The 22,439-nt window shown below is 40.9% G+C and overlaps 1 protein-coding gene across 1 annotated transcript in view; it reads right to left on the bottom strand.

Moving 5' to 3' along the window:
• LOC137413105 (rap guanine nucleotide exchange factor 4-like) overlaps window positions 1–22,439 on the bottom strand; it is a 291,223-nt gene that overhangs the window by 142,525 nt on the left and 126,259 nt on the right. Inside the window, exons 9-10 of the mRNA XM_078782642.1 lie at window positions 15,349–15,446; window positions 8,230–8,355 (exon numbers count right to left, since the gene is read on the bottom strand). Of these exons, the coding sequence (XP_078638768.1) occupies window positions 8,230–8,355; window positions 15,349–15,446 (224 nt within the window). The remainder of the gene's footprint in view (window positions 1–8,229; window positions 8,356–15,348; window positions 15,447–22,439) is intronic.

The following is a 22,439-nucleotide window of genomic DNA, read 5'->3' as shown; positions in this document are numbered from 1 at the left end:
CGAAAAATAGCAACCCATAGCAACCCAAGATTACACTGGACATTATTTATTACCCAACAATAGCAACCCCAGATTACACTGGACATTACTTATTACCTAACAATAGCAACACAAGATTACACTGGACATTACTTATTACCCAACAATAGCAACCCAAGATTACACTGGACATTACTGATTACCCAACAATAGCAACCCATAGCAACCCAAGATTACACTGGACATTACTTATTACCCAACAATAGCAACCTATAGCAACCCAAGATTACCCTGGACATTACTTATTACCCAACAATAGCAACCCAAGATTACACTGGACATTACTTATTACCCAATAGCAACCCAAGATTACACTGGACATTACTTATTACCCAACAATAGCAACCCAAGATTACACTGGACATTACTTATTACCCAAAAATAGCACCCCAAGATTACACTGGACATTACTTATTACCCAACAATAGCAACCCATAGCAACCCAAGATTACGCTGGACATTACTTATTACCCAACAATAGCAACCCAAGATTACACTGGACATTACTTATTACCCAACAATAGCAACCCAAGATTACACTGGACATTACTTATTACCCAACAATAGCAACCCAAGATTACACTGGACATTACTTATTACCCAACAATAGCAACCCATAGCAACCCAAGATTACACTGGACATTACTTATTACCCAACAATAGCAACCCATAGCAACCCAAGATTACACTGGACATTACTTATTACCCAACAATAGCAACCCAAGATTACACTGGACATTACTTATTACCCAACAATAGCACCCCAAGATTACACTGGACATTACTTATTACCCAACAATAGCAACCCAAGATTACACTGGACATTACTTATTACCCAACAATAGCAACCCAAGATTACACTGGACATTACTTATTACCCAACAATAGCAACCCATAGCAACCCAAGATTACACTGGACATGACTTATTACCCAACAATAGCAACCCATAGCAACCCAAGATTACACTGGGCATTACTTATTACCCAAAAATAGCAACCCATAGCAACCGAAAATTACATTGGGCATTACTTATTACCCAACAATAGCAACCCATAGCAACCCAAAATTACACTGGACATTACTTATTACCCAACAATAGCAACCCATAGCAACCCAAGATTACACTGGACATTACTTATTACCCAAAAATAGCAACCCATAGCAACCCAAGATTACACTGGACATTACTTATTACCCAACAATAGCAACCCAAGATTACACTGGACATTACTTATTACCCAAAAATAGCACCCCAAGATTACACTGGACATTACTTATTACCCAACAACAGCAACCCAAGATTACACTGGACATTACTTATTACCCAACAATAGCAACCCAAGATTACACTGGACATTACTTATTACCTAACAATAGCAACCCATAGCAACCCAAGATTACACTGGACATTACTTATTACCCAACAATAGCAACTCAAGATTACACTGGACATTACTTATTAGCCAACAATAGCAACCCAAGATTACACTGGACATTACTTATTACCCAACAATAGCAACCCAAGATTACACTGGACATTACTTATTACCCAACAATAGCAACCCAAGATTACACTGGACATTACTTATTCCCTAACAAAAGCAACCCAAGATTACACTGGACATTACTTATTACCCAACAATAGCAACCCAAGATTACACTGGACATTACTTATTACCCAACAATAGCAACCCATAGCAACCCAAGATTACATTGGACATTACTTATTACCCAACAATAGCAACTCAAGATTACACTGGACATTACTTATTACCCAACAATAGCAACCCAAGATTACACTGGACATTACTTATTACCCAACAATAGCAACCCAAGATTACACTGGACATTACTTATTACCCAACAATAGCAACCCAAGATTACACTGGACATTACTTATTACCTAACAATAGCAACCCAAGATTACACTGGACATTACTTATTACCCAACAATAGCAACCCAAGATTACACTGGACAATACTTATTACCCAACAATAGCAACCCATAGCAACCCAAGATTACACTGGACATTACTTAATACCCAACAATAGCAACCCCAGATTACACTGGACATTACTTATTACCTAACAATAGCAACACAAGATTACACTGGACATTACTTATTACCCAACAATAGCAACCCAAGATTACACTGGACATTACTGATTACCCAACAATAGCAACCCATATTAACCCAAGATTACACTGGACATTACTTATTACCCAACAATAGCAACCTATAGCAACCCAAGATTACCCTGGACATTACTTATTACCCAACAATAGCAACCCAAGATTACACTGGACATTACTTATTACCCAACAATAGCAACCCAAGATTACACTGGACATTACTTATTACCCAACAATAGCAACCCAAGATTACACTGGACATTACTTATTACCCAAAAATAGCACCCCAAGATTACACTGGACATTACTTATTACCCAACAATAGCAACCCATAGCAACCCAAGATTACGCTGGACATTACTTATTACCCAACAATAGCAACCCAAGATTACACTGGACATTACTTATTACCCAACAATAGCACCCCAAGATTACACTGGACATTACTTATTACCCAACAATAGCAACCCAAGATTACACTGGACATTACTTATTACCCAACAATAGCAACCCATAGCAACCCAAGATTACACTGGACATTACTTATTACCCAACAATAGCAACCCAAGATTACACTGGACATTACTTATTACCCAACAATAGCACCCCAAGATTACACTGGACATTACTTATTACCCAACAATAGCAACCCAAGATTACACTGGACATTACTTATTACCCAACAATAGCAACCCAAGATTACAATGGACATTACTTATTACCCAACAATAGCAACCCATAGCAACCCAAGATTACACTGGACATTACTTATTACCCAACAATAGCAACCCATAGCAACCCAAGATTACACTGGGCATTACTTATTACCCAAAAATAGCAACCCATAGCAACCGAAAATTACATTGGGCATTACTTATTACCCAACAATAGCAACCCATAGCAACCCAAAATTACACTGGACATTACTTATTACCCAACAATAGCAACCCATAGCAACCCAAGATTACACTGGACATTACTTATTTCCCAAAAATAGCAACCCATAGCAACCCAAGATTACACTGGACATTACTTATTACCCAACAATAGCAACCCAAGATTACACTGGACATTACTTATTACCCAACAATAGCAACCCAAGATTACACTGGACATTACTTATTACCCAACAATAGCAACCCAAGATTACACTGGACATTACTTATTACCCAACAATAGCAACCCAATATTACACTGGACATTACTTATTACCCAACAATAGCAACCCAAGATTACACTGGACATTACTTATTCCCAACAATAGCAACACAAGATTACACGGGACATTACTTATTACCCAACAATAGCAACCCAAGATTACACTGGACATTACTTATTACCCAACAATAGCAACCCAAGATTACACAGGACATTACTTATTACCCAACAATAGCAACCCAAGATTACACTGGACATTACTTATTACCCAACAATAGCAACCCAAGATTACACTGGACATTACTTATTACCCAACAATAGCAACCCAAGATTACACTGGACATTACTTATTACCCAACAATAGCAACCCATAGTGACAAATGACAAAGATAATTTATTTATTATCTATAACTAAACTGAACATTCATTTCCTTCACAGTCAGTATCGGTGGGTAATTAGTGGGAATGAACCAACCATCACTTTCCTGTCGTTCTCGTCAAATCAAATCGTCAGTAAAAGTTAATTAACCTTCTTTCAGAAATGGAATAAAACGAGCACGTACTGAGCCAGGAACGGTGCTGGTTGGCAAGGCCAGCCGATGTATATACAGTAATACCCCGATTTACATATTCATTATTCACACTCAGGTTTCACAAATCCATCGTCATGTTATTCATACCACGACCCGATTTGTGTCGCCTCAACTCACACTCACGTTGCTTTAAAAGCTCCATGACCCGATTTGTGTCGCCTCAACTCACACTCACGTCGCTTTAAAAGCTCCACGACCTGATTTGTGTCGCCTCAACTCACACTCACGTCGCTTTAAAAGCTCCACGACCCGATTTGTGTCGCCTCAACTCACACCCACGTCGCTTTAAAAGCTCCACGACCCGATTTGTGTCGCCTCAACTCACACTCACGTTGCTTTAAAAGCTCCACGACCCGATTTGTGTCGCCTCAACTCACACTCACGTCGCTTTAAAAGCTCCACGACCCGATTTGTGTCACCTCAACTCACACTCACGTCGCTTTAAAAGCTCCACGACCCGATTTGTGTCACCTCAACTCACACTCACGTCGCTTTAAAAGCTCCACGACCCGATTTGTGTCGCCTCAACTCACACTCACGTCGCTTTAAAAGCTCCACGGCCCGATTTGTGTCGCCTCAACTCACACTCACGTCGCTTTAGAAGCTCCACGACCCGATTTGTGTCGCCTCAACTCACACTCACGTCGCTTTAAAATCTCCACGACCCGATTTGTGTCGCCTCAACTCACACTCACGTTGCTTTAAAAGCTCCACGACCCGATTTGTGTCGCCTCAACTCACACTCACGTCGCTTTAAAAGCTCCACGACCTGATTTGTGTCGCCTCAACTCACACTCACGTCGCTTTAAAAGCTCCACGACCCGATTTGTGTCGCCTCAACTCACACCCACGTCGCTTTAAAAGCTCCACGACCCGATTTGTGTCGCCTCAACTCACACTCACGTTGCTTTAAAAGCTCCACGACCCGATTTGTGTCGCCTCAACTCACACTCACGTCGCTTTAAAAGCTCCACGACCCGATTTGTGTCACCTCAACTCACACTCACGTCGCTTTAAAAGCTCCACGGCCCGATTTGTGTCGCCTCAACTCACACTCACGTCGCTTTAGAAGCTACACGACCCGATTTGTGTCGCCTCAACTCACACTCACGTCGCTTTAAAAGCTCCACGACCCGATTTGTGTCGCCTCAACTCACACTCACGTCGCTTTAAAAGCTCCACGGCCCGATTTGTGTTGCCTCAACTCACACTCACGTCGCTTTAAAAGCTCCACGACCCGATTTGTGTCGCCTCAACTCACAGTCACGTCGCTTTAAAAGCTCCACGGCCCGATTTGTGTTGCCTCAACTGTCAACTCACAGTCACGTCGCTTTAAAAGCTCCACGACCCGATTTGTGTCGCCTCAACTCACAGTCACGTCGCTTTAAAAGCTCCACGGCCCGATTTGTGTCACCTCAACTCACAGTCACGTCGCTTTAAAAGCTCCACGGCCCGATTTGTGTTGCCTCAACTCACACTCACGTCGCTTTAAAAGCTCCACGACCCGATTTGTGTCGCCTCAACTCACAGTCACGTCGCTTTAAAAGCTCCACCTAGTGTTCTCGAAAGTTTTCACAACTTACAAGACTGATAAAGACACCAGAATTCAGCGCAAAAATACCAAATCGTGAGATCACAAAATCGCTCAAACAACGACTGTACTTTACTTCACAGATAAAGAAATGCACTGAGCTGTCCATTGGTTAAGAGGCATTGTAAAAGTGTTACCTGACAGGTTTAATTATTGAACGGGCCACAAGTGGATGCTGGTGAACAGGTGTCGTTGTGTTGCTGGGTTATTAAGTTGACCTCCAAATTTATTTTTTATAGATGCGAATCATCTATAAAAATGTCGATGCTCATTGAAGGAGGACTGAGAGGGAAGAAGGAGTAAGGAGAAGAGGTTGTATGAAAGCGGGGTTGTATGAAAGCGGGGTTGTATCAAAGCGGGGTTGTATCAAAGCGGAGTTGTATCAAAGCGGGGTTGTATCAAAGCGGTGTTGTATGAAAGTGGGGTTGAATGAAAGCAGGGTTTTATCAAAGCGGGGTGTATGAAAGCAGGGTTGTATCAAAGCGGGGTTGTATGAAAGCGGGGTTGTATGAAAGCGGGGTTGTATGAAAGCGGGGTTGTATGAAAGCGGGGTTGTATGAAAGCGGGGTTGTATGAAAGCGGGGTTGTATGAAAGCGGGGTTGTATGAAAGCGGGGTTGTATGAAAGCGGGGTTGTATGAAAGCGGGGTTGTATGAAAGCAGGGTTGTATGAAAGCGGGGTTGTATGAAAGCAGGGTTGTATCAAAGCGGGGTTGTATGAAAGCGGGGTTGAATGAAAGCAGGGTTGTATCAAAGCGGGGTTGTATGAAAGCGGGGTTGTATGAAAGCGGGGTTGTATGAAAGCGGGGTTGTATGAAAGCGGGGTTGTATGAAAGCGGGGTTGTATGAAAGCGGGGTTGTATGAAAGCGGGGTTGTATGAAAGCGGGGTTGTATGAAAGCGGGGTTGTATGAAAGCGGGGTTGTATGAAAGCAGGGTTGTATGAAAGCGGGGTTGTATGAAAGCAGGGTTGTATCAAAGCGGGGTTGTATCAAAGCGGGGTTGTATCAAAGCGGGGTTGTATCAAAGCTGACTTGTATGAAAGCAGGGTTGTATCAAAGCGGGGTGTATGAAAGCAGGGTTTTATCAAAGAGGGTTTGTATCAAAGCAGGGTTTTATCAAAGCGGGGTTGTCTTTTTTTTTTCTTTTTCTTTTGTATACAGCATCGAGGCTCGTGAAAGAGCAAACATTTATCACAAAAAAAATCAGACAAACAAAATATATAAAAAGAGGGAGCGGTAGACAAGATGGGGAGAGAAGGGGAAGCACACAAACACAACATTTGAGAGCAGGGATATCGGGAGATGTGTGGGAGGGAGAGGGCATGGGGAGAGGAGGCGTGGGAAGGGGGAGGAGGGTGGGAGAAGTATAAAACACAAGGACACCAAGGACTTCCAGGAAAGAAGTTGGTATTTCAAAAAAGTGGATTTGGGGTGAAATTAGCGGGGGTAGAAAAGATTGAGGTTTTGGATGGGGGAAGATAAGAGATGGTGGTGAACATCTGTTTTAAAGACCTGGAGGGAGGAGTGGGATTGAAGAGAGCGAGGGAGTTTGTTCCAGAGGCGGGAGAAAAGAGGAATGAAGATGAGCAGAGAGTCTGGATTTTGGCAGTTTAACCATAAGAGGGTTGCAGGCAGATCTTGTGCGACCTGTAAGCAGGGTTGTAGCAAAGCGGGGTTGTATCAAAGCGGGTTGTAGCAAAGCGGGGTTGTATCAAAGCAGGGTTGTAGCAAAGTGGGGTTGTATCAAAGCGGGGTTGTAGCAAAGCGGGGTTGTATCAAAGCAGGGTTGTTGCAAAGCGGGGTTCTATGAAAGTGGGGTTGTATCAAAGCGGGGTTGTAGCAAAGTGGGATTGTATCAAAGCGGGGTTCTATGAAAGTGAGGTTGTATCAAAGCGGGGTTGTCGCAAAGCGGGGTTGTCACAAAGCGGGGTTTTATCAAAGTGGGGTTCTATGAAAGTGAGGTTGTAGCAAAGCGGGGTTGTAGCAAAGCGGGGTTCTATGAAAGTGGGGTTTTATCAAAGCGGGGTTTTATCAAAGCGGGGTTTTATCAAAGCGGGGTTGTAGCAAAGCGGGGTTGTATGAAAGCGGGGTTGTATCAAAGCGGGGTTGTAGCAAAGCTGGGTTGCAGCAAAGCGGGGTTGTAGCAAAGCGGGGTTGTAGCAAAGTGGGGTTGTAGCAAAGTGGGGTTGTAGCAAAGCGGGGTTCTATCAAAGCGGGGTTGTAGCAAAGCGGGGTTGTAGCAAAGAGGGGTTGTATCAAAGCTTCCCACTTCTATGAAAGTGGGAAGGCGGAGGAAACCGGTCATCACTGCCAGCAGTTATAAAGTGGCAGTTCTAGTTATTATTGTTAATGTTTTGTAATAAGATTATTATTATGCTATTATCATTAGTTTTGTTGATATAAGCGTCCTTGGAAAAACACCACAATAAAGCTATCTTAACATGGATAATGGATATGCACCTCAGCACGAAATCCCATTGGTGGGGAAAACCCCTTTGGAGTGTGGGACGGGGGTGTGGGGGAGGGGTGGTTAAATCGCTACAACCTTCATCGTGTAACCCTTCGTTCTCCAGTCAAGTTTGATTGATATTGGATAAGCAACAACGGAATGTATCGTGGTCAAAAATTCATTCGACATGTTGTATCTCCATTTAGTTTACCGACAGACACCAAATGGCGTATTTTAGTATGATAAACCAAAACATTTATTTACCTCTTGAACACAACTGAAAAGTTCCCAGTCATAGATGGTCAGTTGGTATGCCAAATCCTTTGAGCTCATCACTTCAAACGTTGCTGAAGTTCCCACGGAAGGACCTTCCTGCTCACCAAGAGGTGACTGCAAAAAAGGTAACAAAAACTAGTCCATTTTTGAAACAGTGATTTAGAAGGAGAAACCACATGGAGGACAATATATAGGTGAACTTGGCAGAATTCGATTAAAAAAACTTTTACATCGTCAAGATCAATGTTTTTTGGGCCCAAATTTCGATTTTTATAGATTACATTTTTTAGATTTACTCACTTATTACACAACATAATTATTATATCTGCTATTATTACAATGCCGTTTAACTATCCATAAAACACGTGACTGCGTATACTCTTCCTCACCTTTAACATTATCCCATAAAACACGTGACTGCGTATACTCTTCCTCACCTTTAACCTTATCCCATAAAACACGTGACTGCGTATACTCTTCCTCACCTTTAACCTTATCCCATAAAACAGGTGACTGTGCATACTCTTCCTCACCTTTAACCTTATCCCATAAAACAGGTGACTGTGTATACTCTTCCTCACCTTTAACCTTATCCCATAAAACAAGTGACTGCGTATACTCTTCCTCACCTTTAACCTTATCCCATAAAACACGTGACTGCGTATGCCCTTGCTCACCTTTAACTCTATTCATGCACACTCAAATGATTCGCCTACAAGTTGGCTGTTTCACAGAGACCTAAACACACCTGGTGCATTCATTGCATTTTTATACATATCAATGGACTTTAAAAAGTTTTTAAGCTTCATTTTATGAACCCTTTTTTTTTTATGTTGCCGATTAACGAGGGATTTTCTTCTTTCGATGTTTATCGACAATCACCGATAAGAACTCTGAACATGCCAAGCCTACATATAGTTAACTTGTAAAAAAATTGAATCATGCTGAGCATGCATATTGTTTACTGATAAAAAAATTGAATCATGCTGAGCATGCATATTGTTTACTGATAAAAAAATTGAATCATGCTGAGCATGCATATTGTTTACTGATAAAAAAATTGAATCATGCTGAGCATGCATATTGTTTACTGATAAAAAAATTTAATCATGCTGAGCATGCATATTGTTTACTGATAAAAAAAATTGAATCATGCTGAGCATGCATACTGTTTACTGATAAAAAAAATTGAATCATGCTGAGCATGCATATTGTTTACTGATAAAAAAATTGAATCATGCCAATCATGCATATAGTTTACTGATAAAAAAATTGAATGATGCAAAGTCTGCATATAGTTTACTGATAAAAAAAATGAATCATGCCAAGCATGCATATAGTTTACTGATAAAAATTAAATCATGCCAAGTCCGCATATCCTTTACTGATAAAAAATTGAATCATGCCAATCATGCATATAGTTTACTGATAAAAAAATTGAATGATGCCAAGTCTGCATATAGTTTACTGATAAAAATTGAATCATGCCAAGCATGCATATAGTTTACCAATAAAAATTGAATCATGCCAAGCCTGCATATAGTTTATCGATAAAAATTGAATCATGCCAGGCCTGCATATAGTTTATGGATAAAAATTGAATCATACCAAGCCTCCATATTGTTTCCTGAAAAAAAAATTGACTCATGCCAAGCCTCCATATAGTATACTGATAAAAATGGAATTATACCAAGCCTGCATATAGTTTACTGATAAAAATTGAATCATGCCAAGTCTGCATATAGTTTACTGATAAAAAAAATTGAATCAAGCCAAGCCTCCATATAGTATACTGATAAAAATGGAATCATACCAAGCCTGCATATAGTTTACTGATAAAAATTGAATCATGCCAAGTCTGCATATAGTTTCCTGAAAAAAACGGATTCATGCCAAGCATGCATATAGTTTACTGATAAAAATAGAATCATGCCAAGCCTGCATATAGTTTACGGATAAAAATAGAATCATGCCTAGGCCTCCATATAGTTTACTGATAAAAATGGAATCATACCAAGCCTGCATATAGTTTACTGATAAAAATTGAATCATGCCAAGTCTACATATAGTTTACTGATCAAAATTGAATCATGCCAAGTCTGTATATAGTCTAACAATAAAAATTAAACAATGACAATTCTGCATCAGAGTTTACTGATGAAAATTAAGTCATGCCAAATCTGCGTATAGCTTACCAATAAAAATTGAATCATGCTAAACCGGCATGTAGTTTACTGAAGAAAATCGAATCATTCCAAGCCTGCATATAGTTTACTGATAAAAATTGAATCATGCTAAGTCTGCATATAGCTCAGCGATAAAAAATGTAATCATACAAATCATACTCTTTCATAAATCATACTCTTTATTTTGCACATTAGCCAAAAAAATTTGAAACAAAAACAAAAGTTAAATTACGACTGGATTACGGACAGTAAAATTACAGTTCAGTACTTCGTGTAACCCCCACGAGCATTCAGGAGAGCACGTACACGTTGAGGCATGCTGTTCACGAGATTTGCCAAGGTTTGGACAGGAATCGCTTGCCATGCAGTGACAATAGCCTGCTGCAATTCACGCACAGAGGTCGGCTGCTGGTCCAAGTGGTCGATTTGACGCGTTAATTCTGCCCACAAGTTCTCTATCGGATTCATCTCCGGGGACATGGCAGGCAGGCAGGCCATATGCTCCATATGCTCTACACCACGGTCAGCAAGAAAGTGTTGGATCATGCGAGCACGCTGGGGCCGTGCATTGTCATCTTGGAAGACAAAGTTTCCTCGAAAGGCTGCACGATCAAATGGAAGCAATGTTTCTTCCAGAATGGCCCTGTACTTGAACTGGTTCAGGTTTCCATTCAGAACAACCAGGTCAGTTTTGCCCCCTGCATGAAAAGCAGCCCAAGCGGTCACCCCACCACCTCCAGCTTGGACTCTTGGCACTATACAATCTTTGTTGTAGGCTTCATGCACTTGTCTGCGCACTCGGACGCGGCCATCTTGACGATAGACCAGAAATCTAGACTTGTCACTGAAGATCACGTGATTCCAGTGTCCTGGCTGCCATTGAGGGTGCTCTCTGGCCCACTGCAATCGGCGCTGGCAGTGTTGTCTGGTCAGGCGTGGCTTTCCCAGGGGACGCCTGACACTATAGCCTGCTTGAACCAGTCGTTGGTTGACTAGCCTTCTGGATACAGGCACATTTGTCAGTTGCTGCCACTCAGCCCAAAGCCGATTAGCTGACTTGGTACGGCCATTGCGGACTAACCGGTGCAGCTGGCGATCATCCCTCCTTGTGGTTCTGCGGGGACGTCCTGGCCTCGGTATTGGAGTAGGGACACCCCTCTGAGCATTTCGTTTCAGGATCTTTGACACCTGACCTTGAGTGATGCCATACTGCCGAGCAATAGCACGCTGTTTCATGCCGTAATTTTGTGAAGCCACCACTCCATGACAAACAGCATTGTCGAGTTGACGGACCATCTCCAGAGGAAGCGGCAATAACTTTTAGAGCCGTGCAGCAGTTGTTTTCCACTAATACAGAACGCAACAACCCTTGTATACCCGACTGTGAAGCCAATCATCAAATGCACCTGTCCGTACATTTTGCCACGCCACCTGTGATATAATCCTGTTGCTGACTTCTTGCTGCGACAGACAATCAGTGACATGGTTCTTTAAACAAATAAATCACCAAAGTGTAAAAGAAACTCACCAGATTGATATACTGAGTTAAGAAAGTAAACCCAAGTCAAGAAGAAAAAAAAATTCCATATTAAATGCCAGGTCTGGAGTTTCCTGAAAAAAAACGGATTCATGCCAAGCATGCATATAGTTTACTGATTAAAAATAGAATCATGCCAAGCCTGCATATAGTTTACGGATAAAAAATAGAATCATGCCAAGCCTCCATATAGTTTACTGATAAAAATTGAATCATGCCATGCCTGCATATAGTTTACTGACAAAAATATAATCATGCCAAGGCTGCATATAGTTTAATGATAAAAATTGTATCTGCCAAGCCTGCATATAGTTTACTGATAAAAAGTTATATCATGCCATGTCTGCATATAGTTTACTGGAAAAAATTGAATAATGCCAAGCCTGCATATAGTTTAACGATAAAAATGGAATCATGCCAAGTCTGCATATAGTTTCCTGATAAAAATTGAATCATGCCAAGTCTGCATATAGTTTACTGATAAAAATTGAATCATGCCAAGCCTGCACATAGTTTACTGATAAAATTGAAAAAATTGAATCGTGCCAAGGCTGCATATAGTTTACTGATAAAAATTGAAAAAATTGAATAATGTCAAGCCTGCATATAGTTTAACGATAAAAATGGAATCATGCCAAGTCTGCATATAGTTTCCTGATAAAAATTGAATCATGACAAGCCTGCATATAGTTTAACGATAAAAATGGAATCATGCTAAGTCTGCATATAGTTTACTGATAAAAATTGAATCATGCCAAGTCTGCATATAGTTTAACGATAAAAATGGAATCATGCCAAGTCTGCATATAGTTTCCTGATAAAAATTGAATCATGCCAAGTCTGCATATAGTTTACTGATAAAAATTGAATCATGCCAAGCCTGCATATAGTTTACTGATAAAATCGAAAAAATTGAATCGTGCCAAGGCTGCATATAGTTTACTGATAAAATTGAAAAAATTGAATCGTGCCAAGGCTGCATATAGTTTACTGATAAAAATTGAAAAAATTGAATCATGCCAAGCCTGCATATAGTTTAATGATAAAAATGGAATCATGCCAAGCCTGCATATAGTTTACTGATAAAAATTGAATCATGCCATGCCTGCATATAGTTTACTGATAAAAATGTAATCATGCAAAGCCTGCATATAGTTTACCGATAAAAATTGAATCAGACCAAGCATGCATATAGTTTACTGATAAAAAGTTGAATTATGCCAAGCATGCATGAAGTTTACCAATAAAAAGTTGAATTATGCCAAGCATGCATGTCGTTTACCAAAACAAATTCAATCATGCCAAGCCTGCATATAGTTTACCGATAAAAATTGAATCATACCAAGCATGCATGTAGTTTACCAATATATAGTTGAATTATGCCAAGCATGCATGCAGTTTACCAATAAAAAGTTAAATTATGCCAAGCATGCATGAAGTTTACCAATAAAAAGTTGAATTATGCCAAGCATGCATGTAGTTTACCAAAACAAATTGAATCATGCCAAAGCTGTATATCAGGCACGAGTAAATATTGCATTGTACTTAAATTTCCTTTTGAATGTAATTTACCAACAGATGCGACTTGAATGTATGGTGTTTCGCAGTATGATGGGGAAGGTATTCAGATGGCAACATGAAACAGGTATATGGTGACACTACCCACGTGTTACAAATCAGATGGCAACATGAAACAGGTATATGGTGACACTACCCACGTGTTACAAATCAGATGGCAACATGAAACAGGTATATGGTGACACTATCCACATGTTACAAATCAGATGGCGACATGAAACAGGTATATAGTGACACTACCCACATGTTACAAATCAGATGGCGACATGAAACAGGTATATGGTGACACTATCCACATGTTACAAATCAGATGGCGACATGAAACAGGTACATTGTGACACTATCCACGTGTTACAAATCAGATGGCGACATGAAACAGGTATATTGTGACACTACCCACGTGTTACAAATCAGATGGCGACATGAAACAGGTAAAAAGTGACACTACCCACATGTTACAAATCAGATGGCGACATGAAACAGGTACATTGTGACACTATCCACATGTTACAAATCAGATGGCGACATGAAACAGGTATATTGTGACACTATCCACATGTTACAAATCAGATGGAAACATGAAACAGGTATATTGTGACACTATCCACGTGTTACAAATCAGATGGAAACATGAAACAGGTATATTGTGACACTATCCACATGTTACAAATCAGATGGCTACATGAAACAGGTATATTGTGACACTACCCACGTGTTACAAATCAGATGGCGACATGAAACAGGTATATTGTGACACTACCCACGTGTTACAAATCAGATGGCGACATGAAACAGGTATATTGTGACACTATCCACATGTTACAAATCAGATGGCGACATGAAACAGGTATATTGTGACACTACCCACGTGTTACAAATCAGATGGCAACATGAAACAGGTATATTGTGATACTACCCACGTGTTACAAATCAGATGGCGACATGAAACAGGTATATGGTGACACTACCCACGTGTTACAAATCAGATGGCAACATGAAACAGGTATATTGTGACACTACCCACGTGTTACAAATCAGATGGCGACATGAAACAGGTATATTGTGACACTACCCACGTGTTACAAATCAGATGGCGACATGAAACAGGTATATGGTGACACTACCCACATGTTACAAATCAGATGGCAACATGAAACAGGTATATTGTGACACTACCCACGTGTTACAAATCAGATGGCGACATGAAACAGGTATATTGTGATACTACCCACGTGTTACAAATCAGATGGCGACATGAAACAGGTATATGGTGACACTACCCACGTGTTACAAATCAGATGGCAACATGAAACAGGTATATTGTGACACTACCCACGTGTTAGAAATCAGATGGCGACATGAAACAGGTATATTGTGACACTACCCACGTGTTACAAATCAGATGGCGACATGAAACAGGTATATTGTGACACTACCCACGTGTTACAAATCAGGTGGCGACATGAAACAGGTATATTGTGACACTACCCACGTGTTACAAATCAGGTGGCAACATGAAACAGGTATATTGTGACACTACCCACGTGTTACAAATCACTATTGGCTTTCATTGGCCATGAAAATTAATTAAATAATGCAGATATGAATGCAGACTGTTTCAAGTAGCCTAGTTGAGATATTACGTCACAATATACCCTTATTTAACAGGGATCAAAGCCGGCTATCTTTGCACTAAATTTCATGACATTTGATCATTTTGAAAATGGTTAGCCTGTCTGAAAATGCTGATGTACCATGAAAATGTAAATTGATAGCAACAATTGCGTGTTAAGCTGCCATACACACCAGCGAGTCGATGAACTCCCTTGGACAGATGAAGAGGCGTCCATTGACACCAAGTGTCATGAATACTGACAAGTCGTTTGGTTTCAGAAGAACTTTTTCTGAAAGAAAAGACGATTTCAGCCAGGGTTACAGAACAGAATACGAACTTTTGTTTTTGAAGAGCATCTGCATGGAAATCAAGTTCAGTCGAAAAGGGCAGCAATGCTGGAGAAAAGATAACCCTCCAATTACAAAGTAAACTAGAACGGGCACTCGGTAGAGCGCATACCTTCGCCGCAGCTATGGTAAAAATACGATTTTGACCTTTTCGTGACCTTGACCTTGACCTTTGACCCGATTGCTACCAAAATCTAATCAAATGTGTCCCGTATAATAACCAATCATCCCACCAAATTTCATGCAATTCGGTTGAATACTTTTTGAGTTATGCGAATAACATACACACACACACACAGACATACAAATAAATACACAGCGATCAAAACATAACCTTCCGCTTTTGCGAAGGTAACCAGACTGTGGGTAAGGATGCCAGAAAGAAAGATAACCCTCCAATTACAAAGTAAACCAGACTGTGGGTAAGGATGCCAGAAAGAAAGATAACCCTCCAATTACAAAGTAAACCAGACTGTGGGTAAGGATGCCAGAAAGAAAGATAACCCTCCAATTACAAAGTAAACCAGACTGTGGGTAAGGATGCCAGAAAGAAAGATAACCCTCCAATTACAAAGTAAACCAGACTGTGGGTAAGGATGCCAGAAAGAAAGATAACCCTCCAATTACAAAGTAAACCAGACTGTGGGTAAGGATGCCAGAAAGAAAGATAACCCTCCAATTACAAAGTAAACCAGACTGTGGGTAAGGATGCCAGAAAGAAAGATAACCCTCCAATTACAAAGTAAACCAGACTGTGGGTAAGGATGCCAGAAAGAAAGATAACCCTCCAATTACAAAGTAAACCAGACTGTGGGTAAGGATGCCAGAAAGAAAGATAACCCTTCAATTACAAAGTAAACCAGACTGTGGGTAAGGATGCCAGAAAGAAAGATAACCCTCCAATTACAAAGTAAACCAGACTGTGGGTAAGGATGCCAGAAAGAAAGATAACCCTCCAATTACAAAGTAAACCAGACTGTGGGTAAGGATGCCAGAAAGAAAGATAACCCTCCAATTACAAAGCAAATTGAGCCCAATTGTTTGTTTCAGTTAAAAATAATTTACCCAAAGATTTTAAACAACTTCAGTGTCAGCCGTGGAAATTATTCTGATTATGTTTAAAAGTATTATTTGATAAAGTAGCTTCAGCAGCAAAATGATTACTTGTACTCATGATGCACATACATTAAGAACTTCTCATACAAACATGTTTCGGTCATGGCATAACATAATTATTTGTACATGTGATGCACATACATTTAGAACTTCATATATAAAGATGTTTGGGTCATGGCATAACATAATTACTTGGACATGTGATGCACATACATTTGGAGCTTCTCATACAAACATGTTTGGGTCATGGCCGAACATGATCACTTGTACATGTGATGCACATACATTTAGAGCTTCTCATACAAACATGTTTGGGTCATGGCATAACATGCTTACTTGCACATGTGATGCACATATATTTAGAACTTCTCATACAAACATGTTTGGGTCATGGCATAACATGCTTACTTGGACATGTGATGCAAATACATTTGGAACTTCTCATACAAACATGTTTGGGTCATGGCATCACATCATTACTTGTACATGTGATGCACATACATTTAGAACTTCTCATACAAACATGTTTGAGTCATGGCCTAACATGTTTACTTGTACATGTGATGCACATACATTTAGAACTTCTCATACAAACATGTTTGGGTCATGGCATAACATGATTACTTGTACATGTGATGCACATATATTTAGAACTTCTCAATCAAACATGTTTGGGTCATGGCATAACATGTTTACTTGTACATGTGATGCACATATATTTAGAACTTCTCATACAAACATGTTTGGGTCATGTCATAACATGATTACTTGTACATGTGATGCACATACATTTAGAACTTCTCATACAAACATGTTTGGGTCATGGCATAAAACGATTACTTGTACATGTGATGCACATACATTTAGAACTTATACACAGATGTTTGGGTCATGGCATAACATCATTACTTGTACATGTTATGCGCATACATTTACAACTTCTCATACACAGATGTTTGGGTCATGGCATAACATCATTACTTGTACATGTTATGCGCATACATTTACAACTTCTCAAACACAGATGTTTGGGTCATGGCATAACATCATTACTTGTACATGTTATGCGCATACATTTACAACATCTCAAACACAGATGTTTGGGTCATAGCATAACATCATTAATTGTACATGTTATGCGCATACATTTACAACATCTCAAACACAGATGTTTGGGTCATGGCATAACATCATTACTTGCACATGTTATGCGCATACATTTACAACATCTCAAACACAGATGTTTGGGTCATGGCATAACATCATTAATTGTACATGTTATGTGCATACATCTACAACATCTCAAACACAGATGTTTGGGTCATGGCATAACATCATTACTTGTACATTTTATGCGCATACATTTACAACATCACAAACACAGATGTTTGGGTCATGGCATAACATCATTACTTGTACCAGTTATGCGTATACATTTACAACATCTCAAACACAGATGTTTGGGTCATGGCATAACATCATTACTTGTACCTGTTATGCGCATACATTTACAACATCTCAAACACAGATGTTTGGGTCATGGCATAACATCATTACTTGTACCTGTTATGTGCATACATTTACAACATCTCAAACACAGATGTTTGGGTCATGGCACAACATCATTAATTGTACATGTTATGTGCATATATTTACAACATCTCAAACACAGATGTTTGGGTCATGGCATAACATCATTAATTGTACATGTTATGCACATACATTTACAACATCTCAAACTCTTGACTTGGTTAGGACTAACTTCCCTGAAAATGTCTGCTGCTCTTCTTCTGCTCCAATCGGATCATCTGATCATGTGCTTGTTAAAGTGGACATCTCTCTGACCATTCTCAGGGAGCCTGCTCAGCGTCGACGAGTCTGGCATTTCACTCAGGCCAACTGGCATGGTCTTCAAGCAGCCATCAATCATCTGGACTGGTCTCCCATCTCTACCACCTCTGACATCAACTCATCCTGGGAATTCTTCCAAAGTAAATTGCTCTCTCTCATGCACAGATTTATCCCATCTCGTCTTCAGTTGTCATACCCTTCCTCCCATCCATGGTACACGGAATCTTGTGGTGAGGCTGTTGCCCAGAAACAACTTGCTTTCGTCTCCTGGAAAGCAAATCCAACGGAAGGAAATCTCATTTCCTTTCACAAAGCCCGAAACAAGTGTGTGTCCACCATCACGCCAGCCAGGAAACGATATCTCTCCGTTCTCAAGACCGAACTCTCTTATCTGTCTCCCTCTTCCAAATCCTGGTGGCGTCTGGTCAAATCTGTTTCTGGTGTTTGTTCCCCCTCCATCCCCTCCCTTACCTCAAAAGGCTACACAGCTGACTCCGCACATGAAAAAGCTGAATGCCTCAACTCTGTGTTTGCCTCTAAATCTTGTGTCCCAAACCCACCCCTCTCTGTACCCACCATACCCAGTCGTACCCAGCTGCTCCTGGACTCCGTGTCCTTTCCTCCTGACAAGGTGGAAAAGTTTCTGTCAACCCTCGACTCTGATTCTGCAACTGGACCTGACAGCATCAGCCCACAGGTCCTAAAATCCTGTTATTCCGCTCTTTCACTCCCCCTCTCTGTTCTCTTCACCCTCTCTTTTGCTCAAGGTCAACTGCCATCTGCTTGGAAATCAGCCAACATCACCGCTTTGCACAAAAAAGGTGCAAAAACAGATCCTAGCAACTACAGACCAATCAGCCTTCTCCCAATTATCAGCAAAGTTATGGAATCCATCATTGCTTCGGATATGAAATCTTTCCTCTTCTCCAATGGCTTGATCTCTGATCATCAATTTGGTTTCAGACCAGGTCACTCTACTCTGGACATGCTGCTTCTGCTGTCTCAACAATGGATGGAGGTCCTCAATGCCAAACAGGAAATTAGAGCTGTCTCCCTCGACATATCACGTGCCTTCGATACGGTCTGGCACCCCGCTCTGCTCACCAAACTCTCCTCCTTTGGTATCCATGGAAATCTCCACACATGGCTGGCGGACTTCCTCTCTAGTCATAGTCAACGTGTGGCCCTGAATGGGTTTCTCTCATCTCCTCTTCCTGTTCAGGCTGGAGTTCCCCAAGGCAGTGTTCTGGGCCCTGTGCTTTTTCTGGTCTTCATCAATGATCTCTCTGACTCTCTTGAAAATCCTCTCTATCTTTTGCTGATGACTCCACTCTCTGCCGCTCCATTCCTCATCCCTCAGATCGGCAGTCTGCAGCCTCCTCACTCTCTGCAGACCTGGACAAAATCAGACTGGGCAAACAAGTGGAACATGTCTTTCAATCCTGACAAATCTCACACTCTTACGATGTCTCTCCGAAAAGACCGACTGGACAACCCTCCCATCTACTTTCTGAATAATCCTCTCCAAGAAGTTCTGTCACTCAAGCTTTTGGGTCTCACTATCTGCCATGATCTTTCCTGGGAAAACCACATTTCCAAGCTGGCCTCCAAAGCCAGTCGCCGACTGGGCATCCTCCGTCGTGCGAAGTCCTTCCTTGGCACACCTGAGCTCCTCACCACATACAAGGCTTTCATCCGCAGCTCAATGGAGTACTGCTCTCCCCTCTGGGCTGGTGCTCCTGCCTCACACCTAGCTCGTCTTCACGCTGTTGAAACCAAAGCGTTCAGAATCATTGGAATCTCCCGCGATGACGCTATCTCCGAGGGCCTTTCACTCACTCACCGCAGGCAGGTTGGTGGTCTTTCCGTCTTCTATCGACTCCTCTCCGGCCTTGCTCCCCCAGCTCTCTCTGGGCTCTGTCCCCCAAATATTCCTGCAGGTCGCACAAGATCTGCCTGCAACCCTCTTATGGTTAAACTGCCAAAATCAAGACTCTCTGTTCACCTTCACTCCTTCATTCCTCTTTTCTCCCGCCTCTGGAACAAACTCCCTCACTCTCTTCAATCCCACTCCTCCCTCCAGGTCTTGAAAACGGCTGTTCACCACCATCTCTTATCTTCCCCAATCCAAAACCTTGATCTTTTCTACCCCCGCTAATTTCACCCCAAATCCACTTTTTGAGGTGACTTTTGACTTCTTTCCTGGAAGTCCTTCGTGTCCTTGCGTTTTATACCTATCCTGCCTCCCCCCAGGCCCTCTCCCTTCAAAAACATCTCCCGATGTCCCTGCTCTCAAATGTTGTGTTTGTGTGCTTCCTCCCCTTCTATCCCAATCTTGTCGACCGCTCCCCTTTTTATATACTTTGTTTGCTTGTTTGTTTGATTTGTTTGTTTGATAAATGTTAGCTCTTTCATGAGCCTCGACTTTGTATACAAAAAAAAACAAAAAAACAAAAAAACAGATGTTTGGGTCATGGCATAACATCATTACTTGTACATGTTATGCGCATACATTTACAACATCTCAAACACAGATGTTTGGGTCATGGCATAACATCATTACTTGTACATGTTATGCGCATACATTTACAACATCTCAAACACAGATGTTTGGGTCATGGCATAACATCATTACTTGTACATGTTATGCGCATACATTTACAACTTCTCACACAGATGTTTGGGTCATGGCGTCCAACAGGCGCTAATACTATTATAAAAAACACTTTTTAGCTGAGCTGTAACTAAGTTCAGGGGAGCTTATGCGATGGCGCGTCGTCCGTCCGTCCCTCAGTCCGTAAACACTTGAAACTTCTCCGAAACCGCTGATGGGATTGTGACCAAATTTGGCACAAATGATATTTGTTGTGTTGTGACTAAAGTTTGTTCGCGGCATTAAAAAGATCGGGGTGTAAGGGGATTTACCGGGGGTCAAAGTTGATCCAGGTTTGACCCCCAAAAATAGGAATTTGCTTTTTCCTCTGAAACTACACAAACAATTTCGATGAAACTTCACCACAACCTTCACCACCCGTGACGTACCAAAGTTTGTTGACGGCATTAAAAAAAATCTGCCACTTTGGGCGTCTACGGGGAGGGGGTGGGGATGTCCCCCAAAATAGGTATTTAATTTCTTCTCAGAAACTCGATGGTATTCATAGAATACTTACTCTGCGCAGTCAACTTGGTGTGAGCCAACTCTTCTGTTTTTGAACGTTTCTTTTTTTTTTGATCCAATATGACTGCCAGACCACGTGAGTGATGACGTCATAAATTTATATTCTCTAATATAATTGTTGCATCGATCATGCTCAATAAATTTAAAACTGATCAGACTAAGCATTGTCCCTGTCGAATTATGACGTCATAATTATAGCACCAATGACGTCATCATTAACAACAACTATTCCCAATATGGATCTATTTCCAATGAGCCACGTCTTTTTCCCATAGAGCGGTTTCGGAGTTTAAAAAACAAAACCTTTCATCTTTCCTGGAAACATGCATTAGTACAGCATATTTCAAACAAGGGTGATCGTTCAAACCCTTACAACTACCGTCCTATTGCTCTGACTTGTCTTATTTCCAGTCTTTGAATGTCTTCTCAATTCCCATTTCCTCAAGTATCTTGAACCTCATCGTCTTCTCTCTGATCCTCAGTATGGCTTTCACAAGGTGATATCTACCGGTGACATCCTTTCCTACATTATGAATATCTCCTCTTCTTATGAGAGACTTTGGGGAATCCTTTGTTGTAAGCCTTGATATCTCCAAAGCTTTTCCTTCATATCCCAAAAGCTTTTCCTTGATATCTCCAAAGCTTTTCCTTGATATCCAAAAAGTTTTTCCTTGATATCCCAAAAGCTTTTCCTTGATATCTCCAAAGCTTTTCCTTGATATCCCAAAAGCTTTTCCTTGATATCTCCAAAGCTTTTCCTTGATATCCCAAAAGCTTTTCCTTGATATCC

The sequence above is a fragment of the Myxine glutinosa genome, chromosome 7 (genome assembly GCF_964187855.1).
Source record: "Myxine glutinosa chromosome 7, kmMyxGlut1.1, whole genome shotgun sequence".
Lineage (NCBI taxonomy): Eukaryota > Metazoa > Chordata > Myxini > Myxiniformes > Myxinidae > Myxine > Myxine glutinosa.
Note: the sequence above shows the minus strand (reverse complement) of the source record. Positions and strands in the feature narration are given on the sequence as shown.